Below are 13,691 nucleotides of genomic sequence, written 5' to 3'. Positions count from 1 at the left end.
ATTGCTGCTGACCCTTCCTCAACCCATGTTATCTCTTATTTTCCACCTCATCTGTTTTTTAGTTAGCATCTCTACTTGCCTTGGGATCATCTTGCTGCCTTTTATAGGATGTGATAATCTGCTAATTCTATCTATCTTCCTCACACTTCTCAAATGGGAAAACGTGCTCTGTTTTTTCACTGCAGCTACTCAACCTTTAATTTTTGTGTCGGACTGAAGTCGCTGGTTTTTAAAAACAAGAAATACCTGTTTAGCACAGCACACTGCTGAATAATCTCCTTTGCTTGTGGATTTATAGGTAGATTTGTGTTTGTGTAAACCTTCTGAATCAAGATACTTCCGGATTTCGGTTTCTTGCTTGATATCCTCCCATTCAAAACCAGATGCTGCCATCCAGCAACTTGGAATCGTGTCTGCCTTCGTTCTGCTAGAACACTTGCATGTTCTAGCTGCAGGTGGGGCACAAATGAGTTAATAAGCTTTAAAGGGACTGCATGGTAGAAAAATGCATAAGGCAAGGTTTGGCATAGGAACTTCATATCCATTCTGTGGGTCAGCGTTCTTAGCTAGATAGATATTCCCTTTGCACCTTTTATTTTTTCATAGTCTGGACAAGGGTTAGGGTTGCATTGCTCTGAAGTGAGCTGTTAAGCCTATGTTAGGCAGCAAAGCTCCAGGGCATTCTGGGTACGGTTGACTTACTGCAGTATATTGTGCATGAATAGAGATGTCCCTGTTCAGTGAGAAAGAGCCAGAAATAATCTTGCTGAAACTTGTGATCATCATTGCAGTGGTCACTGTTTAAATTCCAGTATTTTAACTAGGTTTCAAATGCCTTTCATAGGCAGATAAAGTAAATTTGTCTCAATATGTTCTGCCTCATCTACCCCACGGCAATTGCATCACCTTTCTTCCTTTACTTCAAAACTTACTGAACCCAAACCACATCTAAAGTTCTCTTGTGTAAATGTATGTTTGAATAGTCTTTTTCTTTTCTTGTAACCCCATAAAATTGTATATTTAAACCCCTAACTCTTTTTTTTTTTCTATCTAAACCCTATTAGTTGCTTTTGTCTTAATCTTTGACTTTGATGCATCTGTATCTTTTTCACTCCTCAAGGTTCTGCAAAATTATCTTCTCCTTATCAGTCTTTACCTATTTTCTTCCAGAATCTGAGACTCTTGACAAGACAGTCTTGACTTAGGCAAGTTTTGTTTCGGTCACTACCTGACTACCTGTAATGCAAAATACTCTTCTAAACTAGTTTGAGGTTTATTGCCTCACTTTATTTGTTTATACTTGCTCTTGAGAGAATGATCAGTAGATAAGATTTAGTTACATGACAGATTTCAGAAAGCTTCTTCTAATATTGAACCTGCTTTTGTATTGTGATCCTTCAACGAAGTTCTAAGCTGTGTGAGGTGAGCCCTTGCCCAGTATATCCATGGAAGCAAGACAGAAATGTTTTTCCCAATTGTGTGTTTGCCCCCAAAATGCATTTTGGGGGTAAAGAAACCAACTCTAAATCAAGTTTGAGCAGTTTTGTCCTAAATTAGCAACATTTGAAGATCTACATTTTTCAAATGTATGAAAATAGAATATTAACTTTCAGATGATAATGGTCTAAATGTATTTAGGAAGATGAACTGTATAGGAGATGAAGTGTACTTCGTTAGACCAGCTGATATAATTAGCCTAAGAGTGGACAAGCTTTTGGGCACAAGGTTGTAACATTGGGTTTCTGAAGGTTAATGCAAAGCAAGAATGAAAAATGTAGCAGTTCATGAGTGAGGGCGGCACACAGGGCAACGGTGAAAGGTGAAAACGGGGAATTTCTCGGAACAACAGGAGATGCCAATAACATGAATTAATGGATCTGTGAGAGAAGTCAATTGAAATCGACTTTTCACGACAGTCAGCAATAGTTTATTATTAAGTCTGAATATCCAAGTCAGCAGAGAAATGCAGTCACATCCTCTGAAAAATCAGGACTCGCTCACATAGGTGCCTTTAATTTGGTATCCAAAATCAGATGGCACAGCAACTCTGGTTCTCATTTGTGTGACCCTTGGAATGCCATTAGTAAGAGAAGCTTTTTTTGTTACTAAGGGAATGAATGATGGTGCAAGGCAGAAGGAGAAACAGCTATTCGATATTAAATAATGAAAAAGGACCAAAAGGCTGGAAAGATATCCGTTCCGTCTGTGTGCTAAAACGTGTAAAGTATGTGAGACTGGTAATCCATGAAGATGTACTGCATTATTATTGAGGGCTATTTCATAGCTTGAGGACAAACGATGATTAAGAAAATATTCTTAGCACCACCACTTGTCACTTTGAAAGTCAGTTTCAAGACTACTGGATGCTGGTTCCGAATGTGTGGGGTTTTTTTGTTTGTTTTCTCTTAAACAGATTAAATTGGAAAAGTCGTGTCCATTACAGAGTAAGTTCCTGCAATATGAGTTATGCTAAGACTAAAACAATAACTCAAGCTTATGTAAGCTATTTGAGATATTTGTCTTTCTGTCTTTTTGGATGAAAAAGAGGTATGAGTTTTCTTTCACTGAGTGCCAAAGCTGTTGAGAAGTCTTGACAAATATAGTGAATCCCAAAGATTAGTTCCGAATCCTGGTCAGAGAATGATCTTGTTCAGACTTATATGCCTTACACCTTCCTGTTGGTTCTTCCACGTGATCGTTCAAATCTGCTTTTTCCTTCTGCACGTTAAGTGTGACACTAAGTGAAAAATCAGAGGAATAGGAGATCCCAGTGCATGGCTAATATTGATGTTATAATGGTCTTTGACAAGAGGAGTGATCCAGAGACTCATCTGTAGTTGCTGTGAAAATACTACTTAGGGGTGAACACGCAGATAGACTTCTTCAAGCTATGTTCTCTTATTCTTTTAAGCATTTATGCAGACTATTTATTAAAAGTAGAAAACCTTGCCAAAGGTGTAGCTTTTCATGGAAACCGCAAAAGACATCTCCCTGAAGCTGATATTCCCTTTTCTTTCCCTCCCTTTGAAATTTAAAGTTGTCTTGTTCTAGTGCTAGAATTGCTAGAGCTTCTCAATGAAATAGAAGTTGGCCTGACAAGTTTGTTTGTTTATTTGCTTGTTTTGGGTGTGGAGGTGCCACAGAAAGCTGCTTTCTTCCCCCAGGGAGGGGTCGTGGGAATTCTGAATCAGGTTCATCATACGGGAAAAGTTTAATCAAGATGGTTGTTTTGCATAAATCATAAGCAATGTATTTTTGTAATACAAAATGTTAGGTCAGCTTGTCAATTCAGAGCCTATTGTCTCTCTGTACTTAAGCAAATAATTAATTGTCAGTTGAAAACAATCACAATCCTTATTTCCAAGAAATGGGATGGATCTGCTTTGTAGTATTGTAATATTTACTAGTATCCACCTTATATGAAAATGATGAAATGAAATGATTTCATTAGATGAAATCACAAATGAAGGAAATAGAGCATATGATAAAGTTTAAAAATGATCTGACGCTTGCTTTCTGTCTATGAGGTGGCTCCATTTCTTTCTAGAACAAGTGGGAATTTAAAATATAAAAACAATGTTTCTTACAGGCTGTGGCAATAACCCTCAATGGAAGCACATTATTTGAATTCGGCAAGTTCAAAAACGACCATGGCTATATACTATAGTAATAGCACTAGCTTAAAGTTAATTCTATGAAAAGTTAATCATGTTTTTCTTGATGGCTCCCCTGTCCATCTTTCAGCTATACATAGATTCAGCACTGTAAGTGTGCCAAGTACCTATCCCTAGAAAAGGTCCTTGTTAAAAGTCAGCAAAGAACAGAGGTCTCAAAATGGTCAAGGGAACAACTCTGTTCTGGTCTAAATCTGAGCGAAAATAGGTGTTGGGAGTCTTAGATACTTTGAGTTCTCCAGTTAAATCAGTTTGTGCCCAGGTAGTCAGAAGTAAGCTTTTAGATGTTAAGCCATTTGTTAAATTGGGAGCAACTGGTAGCAATCTTTCTACTCACTCTGAAGTTTCTTAAACCCAGACTTCCCAGTGGTAGCTTTTGCACAATATAGTTCAACACCCCTTGATATGTGGACAGCTTGAAGTCATTGTCTGTACTGGGATTAGCTGGCAACGTGGGATTAGCAAGGGCTCTGTTTTGCCTGTCTTTGAGCTTTTGTAACACCATGGTTTGGTGTATCTAAACAGTTGGTTGATTGATGGCACCTTTCTGTTACGCCTGTTGGCTGTCGGCCACTGTCTTATGTCCTTTTCAGGAAGTTACTGAAACCAGTGAGGTTTGGTGTGTTTTTTTTTTTTTTTGAAAGTTTTGGTTTTGTACCAGTATAGCCAAACTGTAGAGGATACCTATTTTGTTTTTCCAAATCCTTACTTTATTTAGCTTATTTCTTATTTGGTAAAGCAAAAAGGAGCGCATTTTCCTTTGATAGCTTCTTCATTGTAAGTGGCAAAAATTTTCTTTGTTCTCCCTTCTACGCCCTTTGAAACAGAGATGAATAGAATATTTAAGTCTTTCGCGTTTTTATCTGGTCATGGAGACTGATCTCAAGTGAGGGTGGGGGGAGGTTGTGTGGGTGGTTTTGGGGGGCTTTTTTGTGTGCTTTAATCTTTCTTGCGTGCTGTGCTCTTCAGCATTCTTCATCTGTTGAAGTACTTACGCTAACTTCTTGTCCTTCACTGGAGATATTCAAAACCCACCTGGACGCGATCCTGGGCAACGTGCTCTAGATGATCCTGCTTGAGCAGGAGGATTGGACTAGATGATCTCCAGAGGTCCCTTCCAACCTCAACCGTTCTGTGATTCTGTCATTCCCACTTTTGTTTTGGCTCTTCGCTGCATTTCTTCAACTTTGATCTCCTTTTGAAGTCTTTCTTCGTGACCATGAAGAAGGAAAGTTTTAACCCAGTCTTGAGAGCATGATGTAATTGCAAGGTTCCAAAACCCACCTTATGCTGTACTCTGTTCCCGGTGAACTTTTAGATTCTGAGGTGCTTTAAGCAGTTCCAGGAAGGCTAAAATTGGAGATTTCCAGTTAAACACAGAGGAAGAGAGTGCATCAAATGTATTTGCATGTAAGCCGGCTGCCTAATAGTTTATTCAGGAGAAACTGAGGTGCTTTTTCCCATCTCCTCATGTATTGTCTAACTGTGTTGTAGATCATGGGCCATCAATGGACTCATATGGAGATTAGACAGATTCATGAGGAAATAAAACCACCATTGGGCTATTGAAGCCAATGGTAGTGAAGCAGCGTTTGGCTCGGGAGTTCCAAATCCCCTGCTTAGTGGATGTTGGGGAAATAAAATGGCGGGTGGACCATGCACTGTTGTCTCCCCTTGAGAAAGGTGTGGCTTGCTGCAGTTGGCAGTGCAGTACAGGACCGGATTTTTACCAACTGTGGCCGTTTTTAGGTCACGTCATTTAATTGTGCTGTCCCTGCACTGCAGTGCTTTTTTGATATGCAGTGGTGATGCGTATGATATCACCATGAAATCTCTGAGAAATTCTTCTCTCCAAGAAGTCTCTGAGACAAATAGAGCTATATGCATCTCTGATTATTTTCCTTTCTGTCTGCCTAGTACATGTCTTGGGATGGATGAATTATGCCCTGGGAACATCTGTTTCTCTACTGCCTGTTAGGGGAGAACGTGTTAACTGTATTATAAGTTACTTACAAGCAAAATTAATTTGACTAAGCAAATATTTTCAGTTTTAAAATACTGTAGGTTCAGACTGCAGTCCTGCATCGCTTTGTTTTGTTACAGTAGATGAGTTAGTGAAGGAGGTGCTATTTATACGAGTATCTATTTTTAATGCTGATGTATTCGAGTTGATACTACTTGTAATCTGGTAGTGAAAAATGAAGCTCTCATGTAAACTTACTGTTGGGAACACTTTCAGATACCTTCCTGAAGTTATTCTGATTGATGTATGCATTTGCAGGAAATTTGTTTATATTTCAAAACGTTCTGTGGTGTGACTTCTGCCATTCTGCATAGAGCCAGAATGTGCTTCTCACTTGCAACTTCCATCCTTCTAGTGACCCGGTGTTTTGTGTATTGTGATGATATATTCTAGTTAACTTTTTTGTGCTAAGAGTTTTAGTGAACACAACATGTTTTTTTTTTTTTGTTTTGCAGGCACCAAGTATAGATGAGAAAGTAGATCTTCACTTTATTGCATTAGTTAATGTAGGTGGTCATCTCTATGAATTGGGTAAGAAAACTTTTTATCCCCCTTCTCCATTAGTTTGAAGCAAATACAAGTGATAATCTTATTTAATTAGTGAAACTTTGTGACAGATTATTTGATTTGTTGTAGGGCTTTGGTTCTTTTCAACCGCCTCCTAGGTTGTAGTTTAAGGGATTTGAGAGGGCTTTTTTCCTCTTTCCCTCGACTCTCTCCCACTCAGATAAAACAGTACATAATACTAAACTATCTCTAGCTGAGGTTCCTTTATTGTTTACGAGGGTAGGAAGCAAGAAAGAATTAATGAATACTCACACTTCCAGAGAGGAAAATATTGCTATACTTATGTCCCTGAATTGCTTGTGGAAACAATAAACTTTAGGCAACTATAACTATTAGCTATATTATTAAATAGTACTATAGTTAAAATTGTAATTATGTAGTCAGAATACTAGCAGATATTAATATTCTGCAATTTATTTATTATAGGCTGGTTATTCTCTTAATGAGATTCTTCTTTTTATAGTCATTAGGCAGTTAACTTGTAAAAAGGAGTCTCTGTTTTCCAAATTACTTACAGCTATATTTTTTTTCCCCTTTCAGATTGTGTAGCACCAAGTTCTGCTCAAATATTCTCTAATGATTCTAATCTTAAACACGTTGCTGGGCAACTAGGTTTTGCTGCCGGCACTTCAGAAAACTAGCAGGTAGATTAGGATTTAAAAACTGCAAGTCACTCTAGTCTTTCCTAAAGTAATTTTTGTAGTATTTTATGGTGGGAATGTTTGATGTGTCTTTGGATTTTAAAACCTCTTGAAAATCAACGTTATTAAGCAATGCCCTTAACGAGACAATGAATTAAAACCTGAGGCATAAATGATATGTAAGAAATGCTTACGTTAATATTAAGGCAGATATAAGAAATAATATCTGTGATCGTTAGTGAACAGTAGACACAGACTTCTATTTTTCTGTGATGCTGGTGTGATGTCAGTGCACTAGATCAAATAGTGAGGCAGCTACAGTAGGATGTGATATAAATATTTTATGACAATAAATTTCCAAACATGTTGCGTATAATGATGGATGACTCATTTCTTTTAGTGTGCTACTATTTCCATACTGTTGTTGTATTATGCATTAATTTGTTCTACTTAAAACATACTGCAAACTATGATTATCATATCTATCTATTTTCCACTCCGTAAGAATGATGCAAGATAAAATCTGCTCTCATTTTTTGCTGAAATGAGGCATGTAGCTCAACTCTATAGTGGAATGCTACTACTATTTCCTTTGTTCTTAAGATAACTTTTCTCTGTACTAGCAGAAAAAAATTAAAAAATTACTTGACAGTAGGAAAATAGGAGGTTTTTCCATTCATTCACTGACTTGAGTCACTGTGGCCAGCATGTGGGCTTTGGCAGGCAGCAGACTCTAGCGAACCACCTGAACATTAAATGCACGTGATGTTTTTGCCGTGGAAGACACGTTGTTTATGGACAGATGAAATTAAAAGAGCTGTTGTGCCAAGATGCATGTAAAAATTCCTATCGAACTTAGCTTGTCTAAATGCAGGGCATTCAGTTCTGTTTCCTGGCATGTGCTCAGGCTTTTGTCTTGTTAAATCTTCAGTCATGCTTGTTCTATGAACAAGGTGTTCATTACTGCAAATCTAAGTGTTGTAACTTAGTTTCCCTTACTAAAAATAGATTCTGTAGCTTAGACACATTGCCAAATTCTGTGGAATCTTTGAGGAGGAAAAACTCTTTAAAGGGATGACAGAGCCAAAAGGGATCTGGTCTAGTAAGTACTTAAGGTATCCTGACGGGTCTTCTCGTTGTTACCTCTTCACAAGTAACCTGAAACACTTTTAAGTGTTTTCTACAAACAAAAGTATTTAAAAAATATGGACGGTGATAGCATTATTATTTGGCAAGGAATTAAAAATTCTAGCTGTGGCAGCTATTTTAAATGCTATGAACATATTTAATACCTGAATCGTTTGGATTTTGTTCACTTTTTTTTTTTTTAATTAAGGTAATGTTTCGGTTATGCCTTTTGCTCTTCAACCTCTTAGAGTGGTGGCTTTGGTATTCTGTTCTGCTAATCATGGAGTCTATGATCTCAGTTGCCAAAGACCACAGGTCCGCAGTCGTCCATTTGTGTATATCCATTAAGAGTAGTTGAAACTGTTCTTCTGTACTTGAGAAACTGAAATACTATACCAGTGGTAAAGCAATTGCAACTCACGGCTTTAAAGCTTTCAGTAAAGTGTTACAAAGTATTTAGTTGTTTAGATTTTTTTTAATGTAACAGATTGTGCATAATAGTATCTTTTGAAGCGGTCAGCAATGGAAGAGAGACCAGGCAGTAGCTGCGTGTTATAATTTGTGTGACTCTGTGAAAAATGAGGTGGCACTTTTGTAAGTAAAGAAAGAAGAATCTGTTTAAATTATTCTTTATTGAAAAAAATGAAGATTTTCTAATTTAATTCTACACATGCTTTGTTTAATCCTGTTTTATGTTTCAACAGATGGACGCAAGCCATTTCCAGTAAACCATGGGGAAACTAGTGACGATTCTTTTTTAGAGGTAGGAACAGAAAATAATCTTAAATGGTGTTAAACAAAATTCAGACTTGTATTTATGGTTCTGTTGGGGTAGAGTGAGTGGGATGATGAGAGAATTATGTTTACTCAATTTTAACGTGGATATTTCAGAATGCTCGTTTTGTGACTCTGGATGAGAGAGTATCATAACATGAAAGCAAGAAATGTCTGAAAGGTTGATCATAACAGATGATCAGACAGATCTTTTTTTTTCCTTTTGGGCTGAGATTTTCTTATGCTACTGCTGCCTTTAAGTCACACATGAGATGAAGCAATCAATTTGAAAACTTAATAACTTTTCATTTTCTTTCCTTTGCTTTAGTTATAGTTTGATAGGTGCCATGCTGGACATAAGTTGAATCCTCTTTCCAGCCCTTTTTGTCTCTGGTTATTGGCAAGGAAGAAAGAACAATTCTCCTTTAGCTTCATGATTTCTTTTGGTTGCTTCTTTATGTCATCTGGTTAGTTGAGAAATGAATTCAAAAGGAATACACTTAATTGGGAGAGTAAGCTTTCATCCCAGTAGAATGATGCCATGTTGAAGCAGGCAGAGGGCAATGCATAGACCATTAGAGTATGCAATCTGGATGAGCTTTATGAAAGGAAGAAACCAGACAAAAACAAACAAAACCTCTTACAGTTTAGTAGTGTTGACTTAATCTCTATAAAGTGTGCGTGCAATTTGTGCTTGTTTGGGGGTGGGAGGCAGAAGTTGGGTAAAGTTTTTATTCTTTCACATGTTGCACTTTTCCCCCTATTTTACTGATAGCATGTGCTCTCCATATTGCACCCTGAAGCTAGGCGAAGGAATTAGAAGTAAGTTTTCATTTACCCCACGCAGCTTAGATTCATCTTGAGACAAAGGAAAAGTTTCTGAATACAGCAGTACTAATAAAGGCAAACCTCAGAGTTGCTTTAGGAAGGTCAGACAAACAACGTGTCTGTTGCACAAAGTAGTATTCAGTTAAAAAAAAAAAAAAATTGTTGTTAAGCTTCTGTATGCAGCTTATGCTTTCTTTTACTGCCTTTGAGTGCTGTAAAGAATCTTGAACAGGAGCAACTTGGATGAGAAATACAGTTCAAAAAAAATTGTCTGATTAGTAATCCTCTATGGAAAATTCCATTTTGGTTATATTTCAGTTGCTTTATTGAGTAAAGTTTTTTGTTTTATTTTTTCTTTCAGGATGCAATAGAAGTTTGCAAGAAATTCATGGAACGTGACCCAGAAGAATTAAGATTTAATGCAATCGCACTGTCTGCAGCTTAAGCTTTTTCCAGTTGGGCTAATCTATCATGACATGCTGTAATAGTAAAACTCTTGCTATATGTTAATAATAGAAATTTTGATACTTCTCTAACATGTTGATTAACTGTAGCACACGTGGAATAAACTTTGGATTTGTCCTTGCTATTTCTTGCTGCTTGTTCCTAAAGCAACTTGGATATTTATATACACGCATGCATTTCATGTAAGACTTCTGTGATGGGTTTTTTCCCCCGTTTTTCCCCCATTCCCATTATAATATATGGGAGTTAGTGTCTGTGATACTCCATCCTTTATCAACATAATGACCTAATTCAGAGCAGGATTATCCTTCATATCTAACATTTGGATTGGTGTATGTGGTATGTTAATGGGTAGAAACTTTGAAGTCTGAGGCTATCTGCATCTTACTTCTAGTTAAAATGATATGGGAATATTATAAGAACTTTTGCAAGTGACTCAGAAGGCAAAGTCAGTTTTTTCACTGCATTATTTGTTAATAAATAAATGGAAGAAGAAAAAGCCTGAACAGAGGACTGACTGTTTCTAATTACTGTTGGTGAGCACTAACATTTTAAAACTATCTTATCTTTACATTTTGAATAAAAATTAATTTCGCTTTTCAAGCCTTATGTAAATAAATTGCCAGAAGCTTTAGTTCAACCAGTGTTTGCTGTTTGTGAAAAATGACATAAATTTTTACCGGAAGAAAAAGGCATTGTAGTAATAAATACTAGTTCAAATGCTAGAGCTGGGAAGGGAACACACAGGTGAATAGAGCAGTGTGAAGTATCTCACATAATAAATGATAGGAAAGTAATGAATTCTTTTAATGAAGTCTGTGTAATAGGGCCAAAACCACTCTATAGATCTGAAGATGGTCGTGATGGTCATATACTTTTTTTTCCTTTAGGAATATCTATTGTGAATCTGTCAGGTGGTATTACTGAATGCTGTGTGATACCCTTCCTCTGTGCCCTCCCCTGCAGCCCTCACACTGATTTGTTAGCTACTGTTGACCAATTTTTACACTTGCTTCAGAGATGATTTTATGGGAGGGCTAAACAACTTTATGCTGTAGGATTCTCATGAAGATTAATTTTGTTTAATGTGCATTTTTCTGAGATTCCGAAATAGCATTCCTTGGTGTTGGTTGGTTGTTTTTTTGTTTGGTTGGGTGGGGGTTTTTTGTGTGTGGTGGTGGTGGTGTTTTGGTTTTTGCTTTGAAGGGAGATGTTTCAGGTTGGCTTCCAATCAAGACTGCTGGCAAAAGAAACTGATCCCTCAGTGTCCCATAGTGTGCTTTCACTCTCTATCAATTGTCATTACAGGTAAAATGAATGGGATTATGCCAGAAGCAATCTGGCAGAATTTTCCTTCATAGGAAAGAAACAGGCCTGGGAGTCTGTCTTATCACTTAAGAACGTCTTTTGCACTCTAAAGAAAAAGTCGGAGGAGAGTGTCTGTCTGAAAATGTCACCTGGAGAGTCCTCTGACAACAGAGTCTGTTTTCTGTAAATGAGCTGGTTGGAAAAGTGAGGGGGGAGAACACTAATGAGCTTCCATTTCCAGCATTTATTTTTCTCCCCATAAAATGCAGTAGTGTTCAGAAAAGTTGCTCTACAGAACACTTGCTTTACATTGCCATGCTCATTAGTAAAGCCTTGAAACTTCCTTTTAAGTGAAATTCAAAGAATTTATTAAACAGAGCAACTGCATTTGTTTTCCTGCTGAACTAAAAGTTTCCACAATATAATTGGGATATTGCATCTTTTGTGTTAAAGATGGCTCAGAGGACTGCAGTTGGGAAACTGAGCTATAGCTAATAAAGATAAGGTGCTCTGAGGGTGAGGGAAGAGGAAGTGCAATCAAAACTGTTTAGCTATATCAGTTGTCTAATGTAGGGAAATGTTCATACCCATGTATGCCTATCAATGTTCAGAAGATGTCTGTATTTTAAAGCACTAAATGTGGGGACTGTGTTTTTGTGTAAATGTTTATTGCACACCCAAAAGAACTGGAACTTCTATCAATTATTGTAACAGACTTAGTGAAACCTCAGCAAAGGTGATTGAGGTTAGAGTAGTAAAACTGGGATAGGTTTTTTCTTGGTCACGTTTGAAGAATGTGACCTTAAGCAAAAGATTATAAATAAGAAGTCTTTGTGTTTGGAAAGATGACAGTTGTGCACACACTTTCTAAATAGTCTCCAAATCAGTTCTCTAGGGTAAATAGTCTTAAAATCAGTTCTCTAGGGTAAGGTTTCCTTGTATTTTTACTTTCAGTGTTAACTTCTGGATTATTAATATAAGATGGTACTTGTTAGTGAACATTGCTTTTGGACAGTCAGGTTCTCAGAAGACTGAGATCACAGTTAAGGAAGAACCATGTGTCAGGCTTTATACTGAGTGGTATCTGCTTACTGCGCAGTTCCTTGCTAGGCTGAAATCTCTGACAGACTGCTGCAGAAATACTATTTTAGCTAACATGTGCACTGTGGTGGCCTTCCAGTGCTTGTAATACCGTGGTTTGGCACAGGCACTGGCGAGTGTCTTGAGAAGCACAGACAATGAAGGGATCTGCAAGGTGCCGGAATATCTTTGGCATTGAAAAACCAATGTTAACTCGGACACCAGGAGCGTGGCACGCGTGCTTAGCTGACTTGTGTAGTCTAGCAAGGTTTGAACTGGGGTGAAGGAGCTTGGCTGAGCCCTCAGTGCTGCGATGCCCATGCAGGCATTGCATTATCTGTCAAGTTTGTGCTATTAACTCAAGCTCTGTGGAAAAATCATGTGGCATTTCTGAACTTGTGCGTCCCTGGCAGAGCCTAGCCCCCTTTGTGTGTAGCCTGCTTTGGCTCCAGGTATTTAGCGCTAGGACTGCCAGGAAATCCCTCTTCGGCTCCTGCAGTTCAGGTCGGCCATATGCATGATGGACGCAGGGAAGAAATGATGCATATTCAGCGCTTGCATAATTTTAGCTGAATGGAGCTGGTGTACTATGAACTGCTTGCGATTGTTCAAAGTCTTCTACGTATACCTGCATAAATCTTCCTGTGGTATTAAAAGCATTTTGTTGGGAAACATTAAAGATTGAAGAGCCAGAGTAATGCATTTTCCTTTCAATCATGGCTGCATGTCCACAACGAGGTGAGGAGAAAAGTGGTTTCTATCACTGAAATGTCGTATTTGGAAAATAAATACACTTAGAGCCCACACTAAAGAAAAGACACTATTTATTTTCTAAGAAGGGAAAAAAACCTGCCTTGATGGAAAATATTATTGCATCTAATATTGTTGGAACTTTTTATGAAAAGAATAAGTCAAGCCACAGTCTGTCTATCCCTGGGAGCACACACACAGTGAATTAGTTTGCGGAGTGAATTAGTTTGCCTACTCTTCTTACCAATAATTAGCAGTCATGCCAGGATTATGCAGTCTCTTTCTGATCTAAGAGTCTGGTGACTTATCTTGTTAGTGCAAAAGAATATTGAACAATTTCTGCTGTTTTGGCCTACATAGGAAAATTGTTGATTTAAAATTCACTTTGAGGAAGAAATGTGTATGTTGGAACTTGAAGTCACTCACTGAGTAAAAGCATCTACTTGAAAGCTG

The 13,691-nt window shown here is 37.7% G+C and overlaps 1 protein-coding gene across 3 annotated transcripts in view; it reads left to right on the top strand.

Annotated features, from left to right (window-relative positions):
* UCHL3 (ubiquitin C-terminal hydrolase L3) overlaps positions 1–10,740 on the top strand; it is a 46,095-nt gene extending 35,355 nt beyond the window's left edge. For all 3 annotated transcript variants that reach the window (XM_068929631.1, XM_068929630.1, XM_068929632.1), the window contains 3 exons: positions 6,153–6,228; positions 8,738–8,796; positions 9,997–10,740. In XM_068929631.1, the coding sequence (XP_068785732.1) occupies positions 6,153–6,228; positions 8,738–8,796; positions 9,997–10,080 (219 nt within the window). In that variant the 3' untranslated portion in view covers positions 10,081–10,740. The remainder of the gene's footprint in view (positions 1–6,152; positions 6,229–8,737; positions 8,797–9,996) is intronic.
* Positions 10,741–13,691: the final 2,951 nt, after the last annotated feature.

The sequence above is a fragment of the Struthio camelus genome, chromosome 1, assembly GCF_040807025.1.
Source record: "Struthio camelus isolate bStrCam1 chromosome 1, bStrCam1.hap1, whole genome shotgun sequence".
NCBI classification, from domain to species: Eukaryota; Metazoa; Chordata; class Aves; order Struthioniformes; family Struthionidae; genus Struthio; species Struthio camelus.
This window is presented reverse-complemented; position numbering and strand designations above follow the sequence as displayed.